The sequence below is a fragment of the Myotis davidii genome, unplaced genomic scaffold, assembly GCF_000327345.1.
Source record: "Myotis davidii unplaced genomic scaffold, ASM32734v1 scaffold520, whole genome shotgun sequence".
In the NCBI taxonomy this organism is placed as follows: Eukaryota; Metazoa; Chordata; class Mammalia; order Chiroptera; family Vespertilionidae; genus Myotis; species Myotis davidii.
In genome coordinates this window covers 2,485,361-2,508,111 of record NW_006292908.1, presented here as the reverse complement: position 1 = coordinate 2,508,111, position 22,751 = coordinate 2,485,361, and the positions used below count along the sequence as shown (strand labels likewise).

The 22,751-nt window shown below is 43.1% G+C and overlaps 1 protein-coding gene across 1 annotated transcript in view; it reads right to left on the bottom strand.

Moving 5' to 3' along the window:
- The window catches only part of DTNA (dystrobrevin alpha), a 292,781-nt gene that overhangs the window by 84,454 nt on the left and 185,576 nt on the right, over positions 1-22,751 (bottom strand). The window contains exons 3-4 of the mRNA XM_015565683.1: positions 19,755-19,822; positions 12,242-12,322 (exon numbers count right to left, since the gene is read on the bottom strand). Of these exons, the coding sequence (XP_015421169.1) occupies positions 12,242-12,322; positions 19,755-19,821 (148 nt within the window). The 5' untranslated portion in view covers position 19,822. The remainder of the gene's footprint in view (positions 1-12,241; positions 12,323-19,754; positions 19,823-22,751) is intronic.

Below are 22,751 nucleotides of genomic sequence, written 5' to 3'. Positions count from 1 at the left end.
TAGTGATAACAGATTTAAATCCAAGTGTTTCTTCATTTGTATAATGGGAATAATAATATTCACCATGTTTACCTTATAGGTGTTCTGAGGAACAATAAATATTTATATGGAAAACATTAAACTGCAAAGCACGCTATGTATTCTAGGTATTTTTATTTTTTGAGAGAAAACAGAACTTAAAATTTACTCTCACATTCAGAAAAAATTATAAAGCTTCCTCCCCTCAAAGTCTTTCAGTTCTTTACTTTGCTCTGTAAGTTATATAAGATACAATATTTCTTCAATATCCGTGAGAGATTATATCACAGTGATGCCTATTTTAGTTCACTTTCAGATCAAATACTTACCTTGAAATTCACAGAGCCTCAGCCCATGAGAAAAAAGGATATGCCCAAAGCATCACTACTCACTACACATCTATCGCACATAGACGCATTCACATATGGAGAAAGACAGCCATATGCTTCCACATACAGAGCTGGGAAAGGAAGCAAGAAATGAGATTCCAAAACCTTTTCAAAAGGAATTAAATCCCAACCAGTAACTTTAAAGGTTCTATAATACATTATTCTTCAGGTTACAGGTAATTTAACAAACTCTGAGAGTCTGGCCATAAAAGAGGTTGTAATTCTCATGGGGAGAGACACTCAGATGGCCTAACTGAAGATCACGATAAGACACGACATTATAAAAAGCCCACATTCCCAGTGTAGGTTTAAATAAAGAAGCTACTGGTACTCAAAATACAGGGATGATATGTAGGCTGGAAACACTGGAAAGATTTAGAGGAGGAAGAGGAGGAGGAGGAGGAAGAAGAGGAAGGGGAGGAGGAGGAGGAGGGCGGGCTCAAGTTGGCTCCTGAATCAAAGCAGGATATGAATACATGTTGAGGAGGAGGGAGAATACTCCAAGAAGAAGAAAACCAGGTGGCCAGTGGCACAGAGCAATGAATGAAGGTAGTGCAATCTGGTCCTGGATTGATGGGTGGGGGCTGAGGAGTTTGTGTGGGGCTTACGGGAAAACAAAGTCTATAACTAAGGGAACTTTTCTTTGTGCATTATTTCTCACTTCTCTCATTTTTTGAAAGCAAACAGAAAGATTGAGAATTTGCTACCTGTAAAGTTCAATGCTGAGTTTCATTTTTCAAATCACCATGTCAGCTAATTCTGACCCCCGTCTACAGCCAACCAGTCCAGCGGTGAAACCCAGAGGTGATCTGTAGAGCAGCGAGGGGGTCTGATTCCAGCGAGTGGGGTGTGGAGGGCATCCACAGGTGAAGCACCTCCTTAGGTGACTTTGAAAGACAATGAGGGTTGAGAACCACTGCTAGGGAGTATGACTCCAGGGATGGAGCGAGACAAGCGACAGGAAGAACAGGAAATGGATGTGCATGTGATACAGAGGACTTTATTTAAAAGGCATCATGAGGATCTCAGGAACATTGTGGCCAAGAAATCCATGTGCAAATTAGCCAGTTGTTAAGATATTCTCAAATAAAGTATTTTTGCAGGCAATTGGGCCTTTAATTGTGACAAAATCGTGTTTAAAAACCTTTTAAGAGGGGGGAGGACTCATTATGTGGTATGCTTTGGCAGAGTCACCACATGTATCCTGATGTCATTAGGCTGATGATATCAGCCATCATCTACACTAACGAGACACTGAGTTTGGAAAGAAGAGGTTAATAAAGCACAATTTTCAGATTTAATTAATTCCCACTAGTGAGCCACGCCTTTCGAAAATATGAATGTAAACATCTGAATAGCTCATTAAATTATCTTATGCTTCCAAACTCAACATCTTCCTTGCTCCCAAAGTATGCCTTTATCACTAACATAGTTCTCTTTGCTAAGGCTCCTAAGAGAGATGCATCATATCTTACAGATAACATTTTAGTTTCACTTTAACTTCTTGGTAAATATAGATGATATAATAATAGAGCTTCAGGATAAGGTCTATAACATATTTTTGGTATAAAATCAAATAGAATATCACGCTAGTCCTCAAAGGCTCTGGGAGTACATCCATTGTCTACTAGGAAAAAGTGTTCAGTGTTGCTTAAATTGTGTTTGCAGACCAGCATCAATATTCAAAAACGAGGTATACAAATTGTTGGCTCAATAGCTGTCATACTGTAAGTTATATTTAACAGAATTTGATTGAACAAGCATTTAGTAAGCCTATTATTTTTCAAAATATTGTACCAAAGACTGTAAAAATAATAAGAGAAGGTAAATGAAAAGAATGACCTGAACAATAACTAATTTCTCACTGCTAGTGTTTCACTTTGTTCAAAATATATTTAATAACTTTAGAAGCAAGGGAATCTAATATCTTATCTCCCCTCTGGGTAGTAACTTTAGACTTCTCTAGATAAATCCATATAGGTTCCTTCAATATGCTCTTACCATTTCCTATCAGTTACTGACTTCTACCTAGATTCTTTTTACAGCAAACCTCATCACTCATCTCCAATTGCTGCCTTTTTCCACCTATCCTAAAAAATATCTTAAGGCTTAGCTCTGGTCATGCCATTCTCTATTGTCTATTGGGGAAAACCCAAGCTTCTAAGCATAAAAATCAATGTTTAGACTCGAGACTCCTAATCTGCAGGCTTATCTCCTCATCTCCAGCTTCTCCTGAGTCCTATCCTCCAGTCACACTGGACTTCTCACAATTCCAGAATATTCCCTTGGCTGTCCTGTATATGCCTTTACTCAGCCTGCTGCCTTCATCAGCTACACCCTTCAGTACACTATCTTTTCAAGCACATGTGCATGCCCACAAGGGAGCTCACTCTGATGTACATAGGTGGAATGACCCTCCCCCTTTGTTGCTTCCAGAAACTTCCACATGTCTATTAGCGATTTATGACATTCTGCATTTCCCACAGTTATTAATCAATAACTTGCCCCCTCCATTTTTTAGAAAAACCCTTGATTGGACTTCAGGGAAGAGGCGGGTCTTGGAAACGATGAGCTCAATTTTACGTATGTTAAGCGTCATGTGTGTTTTCAGGGAAAAGGGTCAGTGGCTTTCATCAGGTTCTCCCAAAGAAACAAGGGGAGAGAAGCTGAAGAACCATAGCACTAAGTTATGAGCAACCTGAAGACATGGACTATGTCTTGGCCATCTCTCTATTCCTCGTGGTTACCCGCAGAATGTGTTGTTCAAACTGGGAGCCCATTACTGCTTGGGGAATGGCCTAGAGTGCCCACTGCTTGCCAGACCCTGCATATAATCCCTAGAATCATTCCTTTGCCTCATCCTCTAAGACACACTGAACAGGGCTTCCATAGGAACTTTATTATTCCTTGCACACTGTGACTTGAGCAGATGGCCAGAATCCTAACTGCCAGAGGCCACATGACAAGAGGAAGAGCATCCACAGGGCTAGCGACCATGAGGACTGTCCCCCACTTTTCCTTGGTAGCCGTTGATCTCGGTGACCCTGCAACCTCTGCCCACCTGGCTGTGTGAACACTGACAAAGTGCGCAGGGACACTGCAGAGCGGGTAGCGGCAACCGGCTTGGAAGTGTTACTTTGTCCTGCCCCCAACCTGTTCTGTTCAAACACATAATTAATTGTCTTTGTGCAACGAGAGCAAACAATCTGATAGAAAATAGAAAATGCATTTTACTCCTCCACGCGGACGATAGCTATGGCCTCATTTCCTCGTGCATGGGAAGCTGTTCGGGAGCCGGGCAAGCATTTGGGATGGACAGGTCCCTGGATGGCTGCAGATGATCTTGAGCGAAGTCCAGAACATGGGAAGTGTATCTTGTGTAGAAAGAACATCTTTTAAAAAGTTAGTAGAAAATACTGACGAGGAAATCTCCAATGCAGAAAGCCAAGGTACACAATAGGCAAGGTTTCAGACCCCTCTTGGTACCATTTCAAAATCGTGGCTCCCCCTCTTCCTCCAGCCCCTGTAGACGACCATCATGGCCTAGACTTCCGGCAGTTCCATGTGGCTGCGACCAGCCAGCCCCTGGCTCAGGCGCCTGCTGTTTCCCTGTGATGCCTCAGCCTGACACCTGGACCCCCCCAAGGCTCTCCCAGGTGCAGCCGTCAGTGCAAGCGCAGGCCCCCTGCCCAGTGCCGGACACAGCAACCGGCTCAGTCCCTCCTGGGGGGGGCAGTTCCTCGGTGCATTTCACAAGGTTCCTCAGCGGGTCCCGCATGATCTATTGCTTTTCCTTTCTTGTTCCAGTTCTGCTCTGGCTTCAGTATCCAAACGAACAGCTTCCGGTCAAGCCTTGCTGTGGAGTCCGCTTTCCGGGGACACACAGGCTGAAGCACTGATTCTAATCAAGTCCTTCTCTATCATTGATTGAAAACTCCCAGAATAAAACATGGAAGACAGTGATGACTAGGACCGTATTCCGAGTAGATTCTGATTCTGTTTGGTCACATACCTTTCCCTCAGCGTATCTGTCTCTACATTATTGTATCAGTGTCTCACGCTGCAGTGTCAGGTTTGCCAAATAAAGTGCATCCCACTTGACCTCACATGGGAGTTCATTACTTTTCCGAGAAACTAAGCCATGTAGGGCTGGAGCCATTGCTAGCTCTGCGGCAGGCTGCGTGGTCACATGCTTGCCTCCCGTGGGCAAGGCTGGGCGGAGGGCAGGGGCTGTTTGCCATGGCATTGGGCTCGTATCTGGAAGCCGGAAGGTCTGTTCTCAATGGTGTGATTCTATCTGGCGCCTATCCAAGGGGAGCACTTACTGCTCTCCTCACCTGGGACGAGCAGAGCCTTTCAAGTCCCGAATGGAAAGCAGGTAAAGCAGTCCCAGCCCAGCACCGTGAATGAGTAAAGGTAGCTACAGACAATCTATTTCAACAGCTATACACATATTTGATTTCTTTTATCACCATACTTTTAAGTACTTCTTTTTCTTTAGAAAATGAAGGTTTGCTGAGGGAACTAAAAGGCTGGATATGAGTTTATATAGCAACGTTTTAGGGTGTGCCTACCACTTGGTATTACAGAGAAGCTTTAGAATACATAGAACACATTCATTAGATTCTAAACTTGAGGTTACTCCAACACTAAATCTGTACACTAAGGAATATCACCACACTTTTGCTCCCGGGTCCAGCATAATGCTTGGCATGCAGTAAATCTTGCCCACATTTGCTGAATGAGAAATACACGCGTGACTGATAATAATAACAACAAATGGCTGATAATGTCAACGCAGCCCCAGGAATAAATCGAGGTGACAGCAGCGATCACTGTCCTGCAGGGTCCCAGGTGTGCTGTGTGCGAGAGGTCATTCTCCGGGCCCGGCCCTCCAGTCTGTCTTCTGTTTCCTCTGTGTTCCTCAGAGCCCGAGGTCCTGGTGCTAGGCTGGGGGCGGCACCCCTGGGTGTCCCTTCGTTGCTCTGATGACTGGCTCTGGGCCGATCAGCAGCCTCCCAAGAGCACAGCTTGGCAGACCCGTCCGGGAAGGTCACCGGTCTTGCTTCGGCACCTGTCAGATGGGGCTGAGGAGGCGTGGAAGGCATTCCTCTGTGTGTATCACTCTTCCCCATGTGCCCGGGGCTTTGAAAGATGAGGCACTTTCCTAAATTGTGAGAGTGAAAGTGCTTGCTTGGCATGGCTTCCGGGAAGAATGCAGAGCGGGAGACAGGGAGGGGAGCTGGCTGATGGGACGTCTCGATGCTGAGAAACAAGACTAGCGGTGGCGCCTGGGTCACAGGTGGCAGGGGCAGCAGTCCGGTCAGGTAAAGCTTCCGGTGTTCTCTAAAAATCAAAGTACTAAGAAGAAAGCAAAACCCTGGAGTTTTAAGATCTTAAAAAACCAAAGCCATGAAAAGGAGGAGCAGAAGTTTGCTCTAAGGGGAAACAACGTGCCAGGCCAGGGTGCCCAGGGAGGCGTGGTTTGGGCTGCGTATCCCACAGTGGAAAACGTTAACGGCTTGTTCTGCCGCCACCGCCGACTTCCCCACGGGGGTGTTTGGGAACGCTGTATTCCAACAATGAACTTCCTTTTATTCTAAACATGTGTCTAGTGTGACTCAGCACCAGGGATGAAAGTGAGCATCACAAACACTGGGAGCAATACAAACAGAGATAACGATGCTCCAAGGGTTCGTCATCGGCCACTTCATTTCCCCACCGAACCTCCCACTCTTCCGCCAACTCCTTACTGGAGAGAGTCCTTCTAGCTTCCCCTTTCAATACGTCTCTTTTGGGGGATCTACTTCTCTGCTAGAGATTTTTACTTTAAACTTTATTTTTTCACCCAATGGTCTACATGTCCTCATCTGGAAAATAGAGAAGTCTATGGTCTTGGGCAGTGGGACAGACAGAATCCTAAGATGCTCCCCTCCCTCCCCGATTCCTGGTCCATGTTGTTTACCTTCTCTCAGTTACTCAGACACTAATCCAAGTACTGCTGTGAGGGGGTCTTGCAGATGGAATTAAGGTCCTGAATCAGTCAGCCTTAAAACAGGGAGATTATCTGGGTGGGCCTGACCTCATCACAGGAATCCTGTAACAGTAGAGTTTTCTCTGGCCGGTCACAGAGGGGAAGTCAGAGGAACACACTCTGGCTGGCCTGGAAGAGGCAGCGAACACCCATGCTCTGAGCAGCCTGTGGGGCCACATGGCGAGGAGTGTGGGTGGCTGCTAGGAGCTGAGAGTACCACCCTGTCTGTCAGAGGGAATGGGAACCACAGTCCTTCAACCACAAGGAAATGAATTCTGCCAGCAGCTAGTCCTCATCTGAGCCCCAGATGAGAACCTCAGACCCAGCCAGCTCGCTGATTTCAGCTCCTGAGCGGAGAATCCAACATGCTGTGTAGGATTTCTGACCTCCAGAAATCGAGATAGTAAATGTGTGTTGTTTTAAGCTGCCAAGTGTTGCAATTTGTTATGCAATGGTAGAAAATGGATATCGGCAGCCCCAAATCCACATGCTTAAAAATGAGGCAGAGAGAAGGACTATGCTAAAAAACCCCACCATGAACATAATATTAGTATTTGTTACTAAAAAACACCGAAAGGCTACTCTTGCAACCTAAAACTAGTCACCTGGATTGTGAAAAGTGGAGCCTATTTGTTCATTCACGGAAGAATATTTATTCAGGTCTTACCACACAGATAACACTTGCTAGGGTTAATTTTGCAGGGAGAGAGAAACCTTTAGGTAAACAGGTATCTGCATTTTTTCTTTTATGGTTCATAAGAAAACCTGAAAGTTTAGAGCTATTAAAGACAAAAGCAGATATACTTTAAAGTAGCAGTTGCCAACCTTTTGGACCTCATGGACCACCAGTGGTTCGCAGACCACTGGTTTGTGACCGCTGCCCTAAAGTATAGCTGGATGAGGGATACTTTTAAAAATGCTTCGTTTACTGGAAGAATGATATTTTGAGAAACTGAAAGTTCAGATATAATTATGTATCTTTCTGTCTTTCCTTTTAAACAAAATTTTAATTAAATTTTAATCGATAGGAGTGATAGAAAGAAACTTCAGACTGTGGCCAGAGGAACTGAAGATGGTGTAATGTAAGTTGTGGTGGACAGCACACCCCCCACCCCCACCCCCGGGTCTCCTTGCTTTTGTTCCCTGTAAACAGGAGGGAGTAGAACTCTGATTTATTTCTCTCATTGCTTTTTGTTGTTCATGAACTTAAGGTTGCATTTCATTGACTTTAAAGTAATTTCTGAAAGAAACATGTGCTGACATCACAGGTGTCTGGATCATTAACCATGCCAACGCCGAGCAAGGAAATAATGTGGCAGCAGAAAAGCCATTTGTTTAAGGTAAAGGCCGAAACGTTACCATTGCACACATGCCTATACGTGGTACACAGGATATTTATTTTCATGGACAGTTACCAGAAAATCTGGAAGTTAAAGAGAAGGTTGTTGATTAGAAGAGAGTATCAGGCCTGGATGTGTATTCTCCATTCTGCACCATTTTTCCTGCAAAATGAAACAGCCAACTTGTTCCTAACTTCAAGAGAGATCTGTTCTTTCACTTTATTAGAGAATGTGCTAGTTACAGCGTGGGGAGGGGGAGAATGATAGGGTGTAAAGATGAATGGTGAGGAAAGAAGCTGATTTGGAAGACAAATCCTATGGACAAAATTGAAGGAATTTATTGCCTAAAAAAAAAAAAGGAGCTTCTTATAACTCTTCTTTTATAGCAGAGGATGCTAAATGTTTCTTGTGGGCAGAGGGGCACCACCATATAATGAATTAATATTATGTAGATATTATGTTGGCATATACAGGGTGGGGCAAAAGTAGGTTTACAGTTGTTCTTATGAAAAATAATGCACTAATTAATAAAGAATAATACAAGAATAAACTCTGTTTTATGTACTCATAACTGTAAACCCACTTTTACTCCACCCTGTATATAACAAAAGAGGAAAGAAATTTCATATTTTGATAAAATTAAAAATATAATAAATGAGTATAATTTTTTTAATGCTCATCTATCAATAAGCAAACTGAAATCCTTTTTTGTGAGAAAAACATTTTGCGTGATTGGGATCACACATTGGTGTTCTCTTTTCTCGTTGGTTATAAATCTTCACGTATTCCGAGTTCACAGTCCAGACAAAAATAGGTGCTGGGCCCAGTTAGTCCACGGGCCACAGCTTCCTGGCCTCTTCTATGACGTTTGTGCAAACCCTGGGATCAGTAATTCTCGGCATCCACAAGGACTGTTAGAGGGAATGAGCATGGGTGTCAGCGATGGGGATCGGCGCTGCAGACGGGACCCCATAAACGAGCAGGCAAGGGCGGTGGGGGAGAAAATGTGGGGAATTAACTAACACTTCTGATCTTTAAATTTAGATAAGAAAGAAATCTCATAAAAAATGTATGCTCTCCATGCTATATCCAGACAATATTTATTTTTCCTAGAGGGTGACTTTACAAGTGTCAGTTTTTATGTTTTCCTCCTCCATTATACAGTTTTAAAGTTTGGTTCTGGTAATTCACAAAATGAATTTTATCTGTAAATAATGTCTGGACCTCAAAATGAACAAGCCATTTTCAGTGAAGGTCTATCAAATTCTGTGAAGTAAACACTGCATATGAATTTCTAATAAAGCAATGCAGTTACAAATACAGTATCTGGATTTTTTTCTTATTTCTTTTATTGTAGATTAAAACTCCATTATAAGGTACCATAATTTACTGTGAGCTGGGTTTTATTGCAGACAATTTTCTCCCTCTCTTACAGGGGTAGTTAATATTGACGAACACGTCACATAAACACCAGTGCTTCTGGTTCTTTCTCTAAAAGAAAAGCTCCAACTCCGATTAGAATAAGCCCGGCTCAATCGTGTTGGCGCTCTGGAAGTACCCCAGTAGCACAACTGTTCTGTTTATTGCCAGGAAGAAAACTCGGCAGACACATATAATACTTGCATCAACGTGGAAATAATTTGAAAAAGCTTAATTTTAGCAGAGCATTCAACATAAGCTTGTATTTCTTCTTCGCGCCTTAGTCTTGTCTAGTTTGTGTAGAACGCAATGCTTTTCTCATCCTAAAATGTACAAAGTTTGTACGGTACATTGTAAAGCAAATCACACATTTTCTGCTTACTGTCCACCAATTCTTTAAGATTCAGCCCCGTTGTCTCCCTGGCCAGGAAACTCCTCTCAGCAGCCCCCAAACCCAGGTCAGGGCACCGCCTTCCCGGTGCTCCCACCATCCCATGTGCGAATTCATATCATTACACATCCACCCTGTTTAATAAGTCTGTTTAGAAATCCATCTACCCACTTAGACTTCGGGCAGCTTCAAAGGAGGGACTGCATTTACTCCCCATTGCTTTGTCCTTGGTGCCTAGCACAGTGCAAACGTGTTCATTGTTTTTTAAGAGGTAAATGAATGGACTCATTGCAGGCAACTGGGCAGGTGTGAAGGTTCTCTTTCACCCAGAGAGGGACTATCACTATCTTCCAAGATAGTAACTGTTTTCCAAGAATATCAGTGTAACCATGCCATGATTCTAGATCAGCCGTGGGCAAACTACGGCCCGCAGGCCGGATCTGGCCTGTTTGAAATGAATAAAACTATTGAAAAAAAAAGACCTTACCCTTTTATGTAATGATGTTTACTTTGAATTTACATTAGTTCACACAAACACTCCATCCATGCTTTTGTTCCGGCCCTCTGGTCCAGTTTAAGAACCCATTGTGGCCCTCGAGTCAAAAAGTTTGCCCACCCCTGTTTTAGATAGGGGGTAAGGATGAGCACCAGAAAAGAATAGGAAGAGGAAGAAGAGATGCCCAAGAAGGAGAAATGGCCTTTATCAGAGACAAGGAGGAATAAAATACGGCCCGTGGGTTGCTGGACCCAGTTAGGGACAACAGTGTGTGCTCTTTGCAATGCTGGTGCAGGGTTGACAAATCACTATGAACCTTCCTTCCTCTCCCCTTCCTTCCCTGCCTCTCTCCTTTCCTTCCTTCCTTTCTCCCTTCTTCCCTCCTCATTTATTTATTTTATTATTTATTTGTTCATTCATTCATTCAGTCAGTCACTCACTTATTCATCCTTACCATTTTCCAATGCCATTTTGAAACTCCCTGCTTCTACTGAAAATAACCTAAGAGAAGCTCTGCTTGGCAATGCTTTGAGGAGACAGAACTCCTATCTCTACTCCCCTCCCCTGCTTTCTATTTTGAGTGCCACTGGTAATGAGGTAAAGAAAAAGGGAGGACTCCATCACCTTTTCATTGCTGAAAACATGGCGATTCTTTGACTCTTTTTGCTTAAATGTGGATGATGAGGATGCGGGGGAGGGAAAGCTTTGCAAAGCTGGGAAGCATTTTCCTTGGCCTTGAACACTAGGCCTGCAATACCCAGACTCCAAGTACAACCAGAGATGCCTCCCCAAGGCCAGAGGGCTCCTCTCACTCCTTTGTTTTGGGGGGCGGGTTGGGGGGTGAGAGAAGCATTGGTATAGCTTCTGTGAGGAGTCAAAACAAGTCTTTGATGTTTTTCCTCCATTCTTCTCCTGCCCCAAACTTCAGCCCCATCTCTGGGGCTGGGGACCAGCTGCAGATGAGCGACAGGTGGAAGATGGCACACTGCCTATCCTGAGTCGTGATTAGCAATAAGCCTAGAAGTGTGGGCTGGGGGTGACCTGCCCAGTGCCCCAAGAAACATCTTGGGGAGACTCTGGGAGGGTAGAGATGTGGACATGGCTGGTTTTTTGTTCACCAACTATCTAATCCTCATGGCAATTATTCAAGAATTGTGTGTATGCACTCAAGATAACATGGTTTTCATTTTTTAAGGCATCCATAGTAATTAGAAAATGAGAAGAATTACTAATTTTTTATAGCAGTCTGTTTTTAAAACAAAGTATTAATATTTCCAAGCAGTAATGAATGTGGCGATATGACGGAAGCACTGACCCAGCAGGGAACATGAGCCTGCTTACCATGATTAGTGATCCAGCCCGCTGCTTACATTTTAAAATTAGGGGAAAAGCTACGCAAGTTCCTTTGTTTCTTTCAGTATTCTTGTCTCTTCTCTTGCTACTGTTGAATGCTAGCAAACACAGTTAGTGTTCTGATACAAAGGGTAAATTTTCTAGTTTCAAAAAGAAACTGGATTATTTTCCAGAGATTATAAACGTTTTCCTACACTTATAAAGGAAACACAAATAGAAGGAGGACTTCATGTTTGGTATTTTACAAAGGTCTTGGAAACCATTCGGAGGGCACTGCGTTTGCAACACCCAGGCTGGAGGAAAGGAGGAGAACATTCCTCCAGATTTTAACCACTTCAATGGCAGGAAGGAATATCCAGTGATGGCGAACCTATGACACGCGTGTCAGAGGTCACACGCGAACTCATTTTTTTGGTTGATTTTTCTTTGTTAAATGGCATTTAAATATATAAAATAAATATCAAAAATATAAATCTTTGTTTTACTATGGTTGCAAATATCAAAAAATGTCTATATGTGACACAGCACCAGAGTTAAGTTAGGGTTTTTCAAAATGCTGACACGCCGAGCTCAAAAGGTTCGCCATCACTGGAATATACCTTAGCAGTTTAGAGTAATTAAGCCTTGAGAATTACTTGGGCATTGTCTCACTATCACTTGTATATCATAACATTCTTTTCATTGTTGTGTAAACATATTTTTGTTAATTCTTACAAGAAAACCTAGTTTTAATAAATTAAGTAATGAGTGTCACTGATAGGACTCATGAAGGTAATTACTGCAAACAACTGGCATACTCACAATTGCATTTCTTCTGAACAAACCGAAGCTTGCACGCTGTTCTATAGGTGGAGAGTCGGATTCGATCCAGCTCTTGAGCTCCTGGGGGGGAAACGTACACATATGGTATGCCATGTGCGTGGAAGGGAATTTATAACATTTTTAAAGAAAACAACTATAAATATAACCCATGCACTTAATTTTGTTGTTATTAGAACATAAATATAACTTGAAGACGTGGAAAGGTCTGTCCCGTATTCCTCAGGTTATGAGAAGAGAGCACATGTAATCAACGCTGAAGGTCAGGTTGTCAACCGTGTTCACCGGCCAAGACACCCAACCTCGGCCCTGCAGAGGCTGCCACGAGGGAGCACAGTCTGCTCAAGCTGTGACTTGAACAGCCAGATGGTAGCGATGGTAATATCATCGTCATCATTTTAAACGCGCTGTCACTGGTCATTAGATCGAGGCTGTGGGTGGGCACCTGCTGAATGTTGGGCATCTTTTCTGCTTGACCTGAGGCCAAATGCTTTCGGAAGTCCTCGTTATCTTGTCTAGAAGACAGGGATGGGGATCCCTCTACTGTTGACGTCATACGCTGTCAGGGTAAATGAGTGACTCTACCCAAGGCACCGAGAACACTGCCTGGCACACAGTGAGTGCTGTGCAGGTCTTCACTGTTATTCCCCGCATCTCACCACAGTCTCCCTGTCAACCTCGGAGGAGACTCCTTTCTGAAAACAACCGCTACTCTTCCACTGTGGTTTCCCTTCCCTTCCTGATGAAGAGGAGCATGCTCCTTATGTTTCTGAGCTGCGTTCCCTATTCATTCCACTCAGGAATCCCGCGTGGCTTATGATGCCCACAGCACCCAGTCGGGAGGCTCCTCTGCTCAGAATCCAAGTTCCTCTGCAAGCTCTTCCCATCCTCTCTTCCAACAAGAGTCCCCACTACTCTACCCCAGAGCTTCCCCTTGCAAACGGCCGCTTGTTACGTAACCTGAGTTTCCCCCAAATGGGTTTATCTCTAGACTGTGTCTGGGACACAGCAGACTTTCAACAAAGGTCAGTTCTTCTCTGCTTCTAACTCTTTGGCTTCATCGAAGCCCGTGTTTCTGGTTCATACAGATACAAAGGCCCATACCTGGTTTTGACATGTGTTGAACTTTCTCTCCACCAGTAAAAGTGCTCCATAGATGCTTCTGAATATAATAGTTAGGGTAGCAAGGAAATGAACTGGCCTGAAAGTAATTATATTAGGTGACCAATTACTCGCTCTCCTAATGAAACTTGGGATGAATGAGCAAGTGTCCTTCACTGAGAGCATTTAGCATTCCCTCAACTCAAACGGATCTCTTTAGATTCATTGAAAAACACTATCAATACTCCCATTACTTCATGGTTTAATAAGGCATGTACCTAAATATTAATTCTTACAGAAGTGTATTACTTGACAAACAGGCCCATTGATACCAGGTGCTTGAAGGATCAAAGAGGCAATGGAGAAATTCCCTTCCACATGTTCTCCAGAGGTAGACATTTTAGCCAATGGCCATGAGGATTATTTGCAGTGACAGGGATGATTATAACATAGTGAAAATAAATGGACTTGCTGTGTGAACTTTGACAAGTTTTAAAAGTTATTTCCTCATGTGTAAAAGGGGGAAAATATCAACTTTATTGGCTGGTAACCTACGGAGCTGGCACCTAGCGAGAACTTTACAGCAATGGCCTCCTGTGCCATTTCTGAGCAACAACAAGTGACAGAAATTTCTTTTTTGCATTTGATTTTAATTTGCCTTTCTGCAACTTCAATCCATTTGACCTAGTTTCCCTTCTGGAGCCACATAATCTTTTTTTCCTGGCACTTGAGAATTTACTTCTCAGACAATGGGAAGCCACTATCATGATCACTGTGAGCATCTTCATTACCATCTGAAGATCATGTACAAAAGGCCCTGTTATCACGAGTTTAGGGTTTAGCTGGGGAGGTAGCTTCTCCTTGACTTTTCAGGTCCAAGAGGTTCAACTGCACAGCCATTTGAAGCACAATGTCTAGCACTGAGCATGCCACACAATTGGCTTCCATATATGGAGGTGGCCATTATTGTTCTCATTATCATCAGGCAAAGATTTGGGGCCCTAACCATTCTCATCGCCCTGTTCCATGACTGGCTAATATCTCCTTGACACAAGATCTACAAAATTAACCCAACCTGTATAGAATAAAGGAAGTAACTACTATCACCTTTGATGAGGACACTTACTAATGCAATTCATTCTTGGGCTCTTGGTAAGCTTGTAGTTTATTAAGAAGCTATTTTTAAAAAATCATATGTACTTAAACTAAGTCAGATTTTCCCCCTATTTTCAATTTAAATGCTTATTTGGGGTGGGGGGCTTCAGGTAGGATTTCATACTTAGTTTCTTTTATTTTTTTCAGCTCATGTTTCTAATCTTTCTGATATTTTTAAAAATTTTATTTTCTCACTGGCATTTCATAGGGGCTTCCCAGTTTCAGGTCCTCTACATCCGAGAGGCTCATGGATGCTGGATAACCAGGCAGAGCAATGATCAGAAATACCCGGATGCTAAATCTGTCTTTTCCCCAGGATGAGGGTGTTGTCTTATTGATGCGGACTTAGGCTCAACCATCAGGGAAGTCTCAATATCTGTAAGTAATCCTTTAGAAGAAGTCATTAGGGACATAGATTATTTGTGTAAGTTTTTCAAGAATAATGATTTAAGCCCCAGGTAGAAATGGATGATGATGCAGCACATGGTTCAATTTCTTAGTTCCAGCAAGACCTTAGCCTCTGAGCAGAGAAACCCTGGCTCCTCTGCACCTTCCTCCCAAAGAGGTCCTGGGGCAACATGGGACAGGTGTGCCTCTCCAGGAGCAGGAAGAGGGAAGGAGAGCTGATATGTAGGGACAGGAGTGCACTGACTGCTCACCTGCCCCACCACGACATGGACTTAACAGACCCTCTGTTTTATTTAAGAATTAGGAAGAGATCTGTAGGTCTGTCAGTGTTTCCTATTTATGTATATTCTTCTTGGTTGAGGATATAAGGCCTCAATATTAACAGGGATGTGGTGAGCAAGGAAAATTAGTCTTTCAGATATAGCAGCACACCACCTTGCACTGACAATGTAAGTGGCAAACACAAGATCCATAATGAGTTCTGGAACCAAAAAAAAACAACAGACCCCCAAACAAACAAAAACCCCACCTCTGACCTGATGTATGGCGTGCAGGCTCTTGCTCAAAATAAATGTATTTGTCTCTGCCTCAATAAACCATACACTTAATTCAAGTTTACATGTGCAGTCTCTTCTTGAAAATCTGTAGATTCATAACCTACCTGGGAGTAGCTGCATGTCTTCTGTGTCCAAAAGTATAGCTTAAAACCAAGGGCCTGACAGGGCCACAAAGAGTCTTCTGGTCCTTCTAGGGGCCACCCTCCAGGTTGCCTGCCCATTACTTACCCTTCAGACATGGTCATAACACTACCTGCAAATCTCCCTAATTGTATGGTGATCCAGCTCATGTTTCTACAACACATGCACAACTTAAGAGACTTTGTTAGTGTCTTGATGAGATTAAGGTCCATTTTTAGCCTATGATATTTTCCTGAGCTAGTAGCCTTATTAAAAAGGGAAATTAGCTGACTTAATTCCTCTATAAAAAGGGATGGAATCTGAATAAATGAATAAGGAAGTAAAGTCAATAGAGCAATCCTTGTTCTTCGCTTGTTGAAATGTCTAGGGTTACCACTATCTTTTGTTCGTGATCTGAACAGTGCCTCGCTGTTCGGTAGTTGTTCAAGGACTGCATGACTTTGAAAATACTGGGAAACAGAACCCCGGGCAGGGACATGGCTCTTTTGTGATGGGCACTATTAATGCAATTGACAGTGAGCCCACCTTAAGCTGCTCCATCAGTATAAGCTCTGACTATGAGGAAGCAAGGCAGGAAGGGGCACTGTGTTTATATGCTGGCTGCTCTGGATAAACTGGTCCCTGAGACTATGAGAGGTGGTTCTGAAGGAATTTTTTTAAAATATATTTTATTGATTTTTTACAGAGAGGAAGAGAGAGGGATAGAGAGTTAGAAACATCGATGAGAGAGAAACATTGATCAGCTGCCTCCTGCACACCCCCTACCGGGGATGTGCTCCCCACCAAGGTACATGCCCTTGACCGGAATCGAACCCGGGACCCTTCTGTCTGCAGGCCGTCGCTCTATCCACTGAGCCAAACCGGTTAGGGCATGGAATTCTTGGACACTTAGAGCCAAAACAACAATGGTGAAGCCTTGACAGAAAATCAAATTGTATGTGAAAGAACTGGTCAAGAACAAAACTTTGGTTTTGACTTCAGATGGCTGGGAAGATACTGAGAGACAGGAAAAGAGAAGTAGAGTGGTCAGAAAAAGCAGAGGACCAGACCAGGGTGATGGTGACACAAGAGAGAATTTGCAGGATAGTGACCCATGGTGCTAACGTTTTGAAGAGGCTGAAGAGCATGAGATAAAGAAGTAAAAATAGTCATTGCAGCCACTGTGGCCTGTGGTAGCAGCAACACCCATGCCCTTTTTCTGAATTTTTGAAGTCAGTTTTCCTAATTCACAGTGTGCACTGCAGAAACACGCCCTGTAGTGAGCACTCAGAGGAAAGACCGCCTTCAGACATTCAGCAGTGCTTGTCGAGTGCCCGCATTTACCCTTTGATTTCTGGCGAAGACTTTTCTTCTCCTGTTAGGAAGCCTCCCAAGTTCTGAAAGAATGTTTTCCAATCAGCTTCCCCTCAATAAAAGCTACCTATCCTGTGTCCTGGAGGCTTTTAAACCAGCATTGGTTCAGCATTAGGGGAATGGATTTAAGGTAAATGCCCGGGTCTGTCCCTATGGAGGAGCTCATGGTGCGTGACGTGGATGTGCGCACAAGCACGTGTCGCACAAGGTGGAGTAAATGTGCTCTGACAGCAGGAAGACAGAGAAGGTGAGTTTAATTCCAAGCACAAACTATTGATTCTGCTAAAATCCAGGTTAATAAACTTATTTAAGCTGATAAACTTATTCAATGACTAGAAAGGCCAAGGTGAGAATGACATTTACATTTAAGCAGTCTTTTCAGCTTTAGTCTAAGGTACTAGCTCAACTGATCATTAGGGCATTATCCTGAAGGTGCTCTTTGGTTTAAGGGCAGCTTGCCCAGCATTTCTTTATTCAAGGAGGCGGCCATGGAGTTACTATTGTTTTTTTATATGTAAGGCTAGTCTATTTTGCTGTTTTAGTGAGCCCACGTGACTCTTAATTTCATTTCTTTGCCGTTTCTTTCTACTTTCTGCTTGTGGTTATGAGCTCAGAGTAGATGTGTCACGCACATGTGCTGCAATCACCTGAATGTGCCAGGATTTCCTATCAATTGTTCTTCTTATTAATTGTTAGTTTCTGCCCTTGGCCTTTGTAAAGCCAATATGCCTTAATGTTCCCCTCAGCTTGACTAAACTTGAGTCAGACTTCTTCCTGACTCTAGGCCTCTGACCTCCCTCTTCTTAGAGCCTTTACTTAGAAAACTTTCCATTGTAAATTTGTTATGTGCCCCATTGAGACATAAATTCCCAGTTTCTGGCCAGTTTTACAGCCCAGATATATCCTTCCTAGGACCTGGGAACCATCCCTTTGAAATGTAATCACTGAAGGAGCTCTCCCAACTTGAAAAATGTAGAGCTCTCTCTCTTTCTTTGGCTATAAAAGTTATGTTGACCCTTCGTTGAGTTGGACAACTTCAACGCAAAAGTCATGTGCGACATATGCATTTTTCTGTGCTCAACACTGCACCAGGGAGAAGGCACGCAACCTTTGGTAAGTATTTTAAAAATCATTAAGTAAGTACACATTTATAATTCTTACAGTGTGTTTGCCAATAAAGTCTTTAATGTAACAATAAATTCAAACATTTCCCCTAAGACTTTACTGTTTTTTTTATGTTAAATATTAAATTTTTTAAATTTCTGTAACAAAACACTGGCCCATGATGTACCTGGCTCCTGCCTTTTCAGTCTAAGAACCTGTGATATGGGAGGATATCTGTGCTGCCTTGTATTTTGTTTAGATGGGCAGGCAGTAACGAGGTTCCTTGATCTGCTAGATCTGTATCAATAAGGTCATAAGTCCAGGTGACCGGCCATGCCACAAACGAAGACCCAGTACCAAACATGGCCTAGCAAATTGGAAGGTCATGGCGGAAACACTCACGGGCACTGCAGACATGCTTCTAAAAGTGGAAAAAGCAAGGAGCATGATTGAGATTCCCCATCTCAATTTTAATTTTCTTTCCTTTGTGTTAGTTCCAACACTGTCTTGGTGTCACCCAATTATTGGGAAATGATAAAGAGAAATATGAATCTTATTATCCTGTACTTTCTTTATCTGCTCTGACCCTCATTCTTGCCAATCAGTTCCAATCTTCAGTAGAAACTTAATTTTTGTCTACTGCCTTTTCAGGGAAAAAGGCTTACCACTCACTTCTGCTCATCCTCATTCCTTATGCGGGGGAAAAAGAGATCAAAAGACAATAAGAGAATTGTACTTTTCTCTTCATAACTTTTCATTTGAGATGTGTGCTTTCCTCCCAATGTCAAGTTCTTCCTTATGAATAAGAAACATGGTCTACAGGGGAGACATTACTGACTACAACCATATATATATACATAAACCATGGCCTCTATTTCATGGGTTCTCCAATGGCTTGGTTTCCCTTTATAGCAGGTGCCCTCAAGGGCTCTTTTAAAAAATATTTTTATTGATTTCAGAGATGAAGGGAGAGATAGAGAGAAACATCCATGATGAGAATCATTGATCAGTTGCCTCTTGCACGCCCCATTGTGAGGATCGAGCCTGCAACCCAGGCATGTGTCCTGACCAGGAATCGAACCATGACCTCCTGGTTCATAGTTTGATGCTCAATTACTGAGCCATGCTAACAGGGCGTGTGGGTTCTTTTTAACTTTTCATCTTTTTAGAGACTGGTCTGTGGGACAGATCCTTCCCTACGGCATGAAGTCTAAATGACAGTATATCGTTTTGTCTGGTAATCACACAGGACTCCTCTTTCCCATAGAAACATATGCCATCATTCAGTAGATGAGACATTCAATGATTCATTTCACAAATTTTATCACTGCCTACAACATGCTGGACGCTGACAGTGTAGAGAGATGAACCCAGACTTTGAAGTTTAGTGGACTCCATTAAACGCTAACATTGAATAGTGTTTCTAAAGTGTTGTGTATGTGTGTATATATACATATATTTAGGTCCATGAAACTTTTCCTTCATATAAAATACAGAGTGTAGTAACACATTGTGATATTTCACTAATTTAACTTTTCCCTTCTAGCAGGCAAAATTCCTCAAAGTTACATTTTAAGCAAAGAAATTTGGGATTTTAAATAAAAGTACCCGAGTCATAGAATTTCATGTATAATCAATGGACACTATAGGGTCTTTCATGAAAGTTCTGTACTTACTCATCTCTGCAAACAGCTGTCTTCTTTCTGCCATGGTATTTCCTCTTTTCCCACTATCTTCAATCATTCTACGAGACAAAATGGGTACAGCGGGTATTAGAATGAGGCAAATGGTCATTTCTATAGAAACACACTTGCCCTGGTTATGCCACAGACACAGAGACAAACTAACACTGTGTATTTCGAAAGTATAGTTTTACTTTTACTAACTTAAATTGCTGTACATATTTTTGCATATATAATGTTGCTGTATTTGTTTGATTTTTTATTTTCTAACACAAAAATATCTACAGCAGAAAATGACCTTGTGTCATTACTAAATACAGTCCTATCCAGTCTGTTAGGTGATTCTAATCTTGGGGATTCCTGTGAAGAATATAAAGCAGATATAATGTATCTCATTCAACAAACGAGGAGACTGAGAGGCTCGTGAACTTTGTGAAGGGAATGATGTAGACCTGTGGGCGCCAAGACCAGAACGCCTTTCACCACATTCTGCTGCAAATTGTCCCTTGTGCACCCCAAACCTCCATTTAGAAACAGGTGATTTTCTAAATGTTCACCTCGAAGTTGAGTGTTTGGAACTTGCCACCGTTTTTCTGTACATAATTTCATGGAAGGTGGTTGGTTAGGTTCACATCTCTCTGCTTAAATAAACATACTATCTATAGTGGGACTATCTTAAGAAATACCAAGAGTTAAAACAGAGAATGAAAAAAGCTACAAATAATTAAAATTTGACTTGAGGAAAATGAAGAAAATGAGAAAGTTAATGGAAATGTTTAGTCTGATAGAGGGCTTTGGGCTAAATATTAAGGATTTTACAGGTTGATGGAGGTGATTTTTTATTATATCTAATTGAACTTTTAAAAATTAAAGTTTCACCTCTCTTATATACGTATGTGTATACATTTATATTGATCCCATTATGTTTTGATTCTTGGGCATGGTAAGCATAAGGCACAGCTGATCGTTGTGCCTGTTTTTCCATGGACCCTCTTTCTCAATATGGGAATTTGTCCATGCTACTTATTATTATTTATTTTTGGTCTGGGTTGCCCTTTTCCTGTGCTTAGCTAACTTGCAGTTACCCTTCAGGTCTCAATTTAGACGTATCTTCCTCTGAAATCCCTCCTCATTCAATGATTGGCTGGGTTCATGCCTTTCCTCTGAGTCTTCATAGCCCTCAACGCTGAGCTTACCAAACCTTTATTGATGTCCTCTATACTCCAGACACCAAACAAAGCTCTGGGTATAAAACAGTGATCAGCTCCAGCTCCTGCCCTCACTGTGCTTCCACTCTAGCGGGGAAGACACAAAAGCATATAAACAACAAATGCACAATGAGGTCATTATAGCTGTAGAAGTGGCAAGAAGGGTATGTGACTGTGAGAGAGGCTGATTACCTGGGGCTAAAGGGAACAGAACCACTCGCGGAAGACTGCTCAAAAGGTAAGGGTGCTGGTTTCTCTGAAAAGGGCATCAAAGGAGCAGTGACTCTGGAACAGTTTTAAAGGACGCATAGGAATTTTCCAGGTAGAAAGGAGTGAAGGAAGGACTCGGGGAAAGCGTGGCACAGTGTATAGGGTGCATTTGGCGATTGGGGCTAGTTTGGTACTGCTGGGTGCAGTGCGCATGGAGATGCTGGAGAGGTGAGCAGGCATCAGAGCCAGAGAACCTTTGTCATGTCCAGACAGTCAGAGCTTTGCTCTGGGGCACCGGGAGCCATCCGAGGTGGAAGTAGGGATTGATGTGTACGGATTTAGATTTTGTCAAGATTACTCCCCACAGTGAGTGCAGGGGAGACTGGGTCGGCAGGGGGTCAGAGCACATGACTAAGGGACTGGTGCAGTTAGCTGGGTACTTCTGTGATTCGGGAGTGACAATATTCTGTGTTAGGCAAAAGGACTGATTTGAGAGATTTAGGACACATCCAATAGCACGTGGTGATTGGCAGGTCACAGGGAGAAGAGCAGAGAGAATCCGAGCCTTTGCCTCCCCTCAGCATTTCACACAGAGAAGCATCCAACCAGAGGCGATAATGAGGTGGTAGGAGGTGAGCTCCCCGTTACCTGGCCCAGCCTCATCATTAACACAGAGCTGCAGGCTGGACAGGGAGAGTCCCCCTCTTTGTCCTTGCCTATGGGGGAGGAGTGAAACGACAGAGTAGAACAGCGTGGGAATCAGCAAGGTACAAAGAATAAACCTACATGTAGGTCACGGGCTATTAGAATAAATGTGAATTGTCTTTTGAAACAGGGAGAACACGTCCTCCAGCCACTTCCTTCACATCTTTAACGCCCCGTCATCCACAGCATACATTTCTATGCCACGTGGCACAGAAGACATTTTAAAGGGAGAAGCTTAACCCAATGGTGTCTTACATTTGGGTGAATTTCCCCAGATTATAACATGTGTTTGCCGGCAGCCTTTCGAGGAGGAAGGGGAGATACGATTCCCAGATTATAGCTGAAGAACTTGAGACTCCAGCAGGTAGAGTGGCCATACAACAAACTGTACTCTGGCAGGGCCGGAAATTGAGTCCTTTCTATTTTTTTGCTTTTAATTTTAAAATTCTGAAGCCAGTATGGATTCTAATCACCAGTCACCGTATTCCAGCTGCCACTGTTCAATACAAATAAGATCCTTCTGAAGCTGGTAACGAAGCTGGTAGGCGCTGGTGGCTCAGGCCAGAGGGGAATGGGGAGGAAGGTCCCAGCTCTCTTGGATTCCCCTGAGCGATGCCTCTGCCTACTTCTGAGCGGGTCCTCCGCTTTTAAAACACCGTTACCCTGGAGATAACCATGGTGATTGAGATCATTCCCAGCACCCAGGTTTCTGTCAACCCAGACACATATCATCACACCAACTCGCACCCCGGTTCACACTCTCGGTGCCAAGCCGCAGAAGCCAGCGGGGTTGTTAGAGGCGCCTGGCTCTGCTTTGCAGCCGCTGCACTTCAGCAAACAGCTTAAGATGCGCAGACCTTGTGTGCAG